Source organism: Nicotiana attenuata, unplaced genomic scaffold (assembly GCF_001879085.1).
Source record: "Nicotiana attenuata strain UT unplaced genomic scaffold, NIATTr2, whole genome shotgun sequence".
In the NCBI taxonomy this organism is placed as follows: domain Eukaryota; kingdom Viridiplantae; phylum Streptophyta; class Magnoliopsida; order Solanales; family Solanaceae; genus Nicotiana; species Nicotiana attenuata.
The window spans coordinates 5,113-9,862 of NW_017674371.1; the positions used below are offsets into that span (position 1 = coordinate 5,113).

The following is a 4,750-nucleotide window of genomic DNA, read 5'->3' on the forward strand; positions in this document are numbered from 1 at the left end:
TGTAGTTTTATTGTAGATAAACTGCAAAAACACATTAACAGAGGGAATATTGGTTCTCAAATTTCTATATCTACATAAAACTACAAAAAAATATAGAAACTATTCATAAACAAATCAATCTATGAAAGTATTGTCTCAATACAGAAAAATCCTAAGTAACTACATTATGATCTTACAAAACACCAACAATTACACATCAAAATCTGTTATCCAGAACTAACCAACAAATTTTATGAAATATTCTGTTAACTACATAAAATTTTATTTCTTTTTGGGTGCATTTTTGCAAGATCTTTTGTTATGCCCTTCTCCTCCGCAGTTTCCGCGTGAAACCTTGTACTTCTTTGAATTTATTTCATCATATGTTTTGTATCTTTCTTTTTGAGGTCTTCCTGGTTGCCTTTCCCTCATTTAGGTGGATTTACTACTTCTTCAGTTATATGTTGTGGCACATTCCATTTGCTTTCATCAGGCAGGGGATTAACTGGTATTTCATAAGTATGCAAGAAGTTCACCCTTGTGTAATAAGGAGAATAATATTGTTCAAAAGACTCATCCCTGTGTCTTAAAGCAGCCAAAGCATGTGGACAAGGTAGTTCATCAAGCTGGAATTGCCCACAACTACATTTCTTGTTTTCAAGACAAACAATATAGCGCCTCACACCATCTATTACTGTATGGATGTAGTCTGTTGAAGCCCTCACCTACGAGTACATTACAAACAAAAAAATAATTCATATACGGTTAAAATCAAAATATATACAAAATATCTTCAAAATATCTACATTTGTCCTGTTTATGAATTTGATTCAATAAATAATCAGATCTTACTCTAAGCTTGTGCGACAATGTTCTGTTGTCATCCAACTCTTTGTTGAATTTGTATCCAAGGTATGTGAATGTACCCTTTGCTTTCAATAACTTTTCTTTAGTCCAACGTTCAAGAAGGGTCCTTATATACTCTAATAGTTCTACTATCGGCAGCTCTCTTGCATATTTTGTTACAGCATTCAACGACTCTGCAATGTTTGATGTCATAGTCCAAGTTCTGTTCACCGTAGCATGTACTCGGGACCATCTATGATAGCCAATATCGTATAAGTATGCTTTAACACGGGGGTCAATCTCCTCAATCTTTGACATCCTTTCATTAAATTCATCAAGTGTGTATGACCGTGTCGTGGCAAAGTATAATTCACTTAACTTAAGATGTCCCTTCTTGAACTTTGCCCATATATTTGTCCAAATATGCCACATGCAAGAATAATATGGCATGCCGGGATAAACAATAGATGTTGCCTTCAAGATACTCTCATTCTGATCCGAAACAACACACATATTTGGTCTTTCACCATACGCGAGTTTGAATTGCTCAAAAAACCACTTCCATGATGTGTCATTCTCTGAATCAACAACAGCATATGACAATGGTAATATGGTACCTACATTATGTGGCAAGAAGCAATTAATTGGCTGCAGAAGAAGACATATATATACAAACTACAACTATTCTACAAAATATCTACAATATATCTACAATTCATCTGCAAGTACTACAAAAAAAATACAAGCTACAATAAAACTTCAGTACCTGCTGCATCCATTGTACTGGCTGTTAGCATTATTCCCCTGTATGCTGACTTTAAAAATGTCCCATCAACTACTACAACTGGCCTACAATATTCCCAACCACTGATTGACGTACAAATCGCAACAAATACATACAAGAAGCAGTCATCGTCTGTCTTCTTCAATTTAACTACAGACCCCGGATAAGTCTTCTCTAGATTATACAAATAACTAGGCAATTTGCTGTAGGAGTCAGCAGGATGACCTCTCATAAACTGTAAAGCCTTTTCCTTTGCTCTCCAGGCTTGCATGTAGGTTAGATTCACGTCGTGTTCAGACAACATGTCAAATTTAATGTCTTTTGGGGTGTAAATTGTCTTAGGATCAGAATATTTTGGAATAACCATGCTACCAACTACCATGGCAGTAGGTTTGCGTTGTATGAATGTATTGTCCATTAAAGAGCATGTGTGCTGTCTGTCGAAATTTCTGACCTTGAACATTGCAGAATCATTTATGCTAGTTGCCTTGAAGTGCCATGTACAGTTTTCATCAACACATATCAGCCAGTAGCTACAAAATAAATAAATTTTACACAATGGGTTAAAATTTAGATTAAAAAAAATTGTTTTAACTTAAAAGATCACATTATACAATCTATATACAATATAACTACAATTCAACTACAATTCTGTTAAACATTACCACAAGGAAAAACTGAATAAGTAAAAAATTACAAATAAACTACAAAATTAAAAATAATAATAATCTTTAACTATTCATATGTTCATACCTTCTAGAACTAGATCTTTTAACCCTGAATTGGAACTTGTGCATGACAGAATAGTGCTTCATTGCAGTTGCAATTGTTTCCTTGTCTTGGTATACTTGTCCTACTTCAATAGAACTTGGTGTACTATCAGTTATTATTATGCTTTCATATTCCTCTATAACGAGAGATGTTGGCATATCAATTAAATTTAGTATTCCATACGAACCTGCATGAAAATAAAAATAATTATTGTTATCACCTTTTTGTAGAAATTTTGTAGATAATTTGTAGAAAGGTTGAAATTCAGTATTTCATATTAATTTTTCAACTTTTTTGTAGTTTTATTGTAGAATAAATGTAGAAATTTTATAGATATTACAGAAATCCATGCTGAATAATATATATGTAGTTAATTGTAGTTAAAATGTAGATAAAGTGTAGTTTATTGACATTGTACCAGAATTTCATAGAAAAAATAACATCACACACCTGCAGCTGTGTTCTCATTGGTGATACTCAATTCCATATTGAAATCGCGAACAGTAATACATAGCGGATATGATCCTAAGTTTTTGTTTTCCTTTTTCGTCTCCATGTATGCACGAATACCCATATCGTTCCTAATTTTCATTGGAGGCAATGCTCGTTGACAATGTATTTGATTTCTATAATTTTTTTCGGATGCATCAATCATTAATTGCTGTGCTATTGTAGAAATCAACAGACTATAACTCACATCCGCATCGACTCCAATGCCATCGACCTCAAATTCTCTAAATCTCCCATAGCTATCCCAATTCCCATTCAGTTGTAGCATAATTGGTATTTTCGCCATAATTGCTTTTGTTTCAGAAGAATTGTAGAAGATTTGTCGATTTTGAATTGTGAAATCAGAGAAAATGTTGAATAAGAGTGTATCCCAAAAACAGAGTACGGAAATTTTGTAACGAAGTCGACGATAGTTATTACTGTGCGTGATTTGCGTTGGGGAAGATCTGGAAAATATTTAATTCCCCTTTCTTGCGCGGCTAAATAAGGAATCATAAAGCTACCTTGATTCCTTATTTAATACATTGTACATATTATGTAGAAATACTATTAGCATGAATGGTAATATGCAAACTATGAACATATTTGGTAATGTAGTTTCATCTATGGTATATATACGAAAATTTCCCGAAATGTAGCTTGGAAATAATGACAATTGAAAAAACTAGAAAGAGTCAGAGGACATGGATGCTCAGATGCAGGAAAGCGAGGCTCAGATGGTTCGGGCATGTTCTGAAGAGAAGCACATATGCTCCAGTAAAGAGGTGTGAGCGGCTGGTTGTGGAGGGCACGAGAAGAGGTAGAGGGAGGCCTAAGAAGTATTGGGGAGAGGTGATCAGGCAGGATATGGCGAGGCTTCAGATTTCCGAGGACATGACACTTGATAGGAAGATGTGGAGGTCGAGTATTAGGGTTGTAGGTTAGGAGTTAGTTGAGTCTTGCCTTACTTCTCACCTTTGTGAGACAATTCTGATTAGGTTATTGTCTAAGATACTATTTCGTTTTTCAGTGCAGGACCTATTTACTAGCTATCGCTTTTGCTTTGCATCTTTCTTCTGGATTTTATGTTGTCCCTATTTTTCCTATGATTTCTGTGGTTGTATTAATATTGTCTCCTTTTGTCTTTTTATTTTCTTGAGCCAAGGGTCTTTCAGAAACAACCTCTCTACTCCTTCGGCGTAGGGGTAAGGTCTTCGTACACACTACCCTCCCCAAACCCCACTAGTAAGATTTTACTGGGTTGTTGTTGTTGTATTCAGAGGACATGGATGTGACGACCCAAAGGGTCATCACCTGTTTTTAATTGAATTCTATGACTCCGAGGCCTTGAAAACCTCATTTAGAGTCATCTCGATTTGTGTGCGCAGTCTGAGCGCGTAGCCGGAAAGCTTAAATATGAAATTCTGTAAAAAATGCTAAGTTTTGATGTTAAAATGAATAAATTTGACATTGGTAAACATTTTGGGTAAACGGACCCGTACCCGTGATTTGACGGTCCCGGAGGGTCCATAGGAAAATATGGGACTTGGGCGTATGCCCGGAATCGAATTCCGAGGTCCCAAGCCCGAGAAATAAATTTTTTAGTAAAATTATTTTCTGAAATTGTTTAAGGAAATTGGAAATGAAATCTGATTAGAAAGCGATGGTATCGGGCCCGTATTTTGGTTCCGGCGCCCGGTACAGGTCTTATATATGTTTTAAGTCTCCTGTGAAATTTGGTTGAAAACGGACGTCGTTTGACGTGATTCGGACCTAAATTGGAAAAATTGATGTTTTATGAAGTTTGAAAGAATTCATGGATTTTGAGGTTTAATTCGATGTTTATGATGTTATTTTGGCGATTTGATCGCACGAATAAGT

General features: G+C 35.3%; 1 protein-coding gene across 1 annotated transcript; it reads right to left on the bottom strand.

Moving 5' to 3' along the window:
- Positions 1-407: 407 nt before the first annotated feature.
- LOC109218521 lies at positions 408-3,176 on the bottom strand. The gene is made up of 5 exons (XM_019382890.1): positions 2,831-3,176; positions 2,363-2,567; positions 1,592-2,142; positions 832-1,442; positions 408-704 (listed from the first exon to the last, which is right to left on the bottom strand). The coding sequence occupies exons 1-5, from the start codon at positions 3,174-3,176 to the stop codon at positions 408-410; spliced, it is 2,010 nt and encodes a 669-aa protein (XP_019238435.1).
- Positions 3,177-4,750: the final 1,574 nt, after the last annotated feature.

What these genes read in the sequence shown, in the direction of transcription:
- LOC109218521 (XM_019382890.1), bottom strand. Translation starts at nt 3,176, where the DNA reads ATGGCGAAAATACCAATTATGCTACAACTGAATGGGAATTGGGATAGC. An exon ending in CAATGAGAACACAGCTGCAG is followed by an intron (nt 2,568 to 2,830) that starts GTGTGTGATGTT and finishes ATTTTCATGCAG; the next exon opens with GTTCGTATGGAATACTAAAT. An exon ending in AAAAGATCTAGTTCTAGAAG is followed by an intron (nt 2,143 to 2,362) that starts GTATGAACATAT and finishes TTTATTTTGTAG; the next exon opens with CTACTGGCTGATATGTGTTG.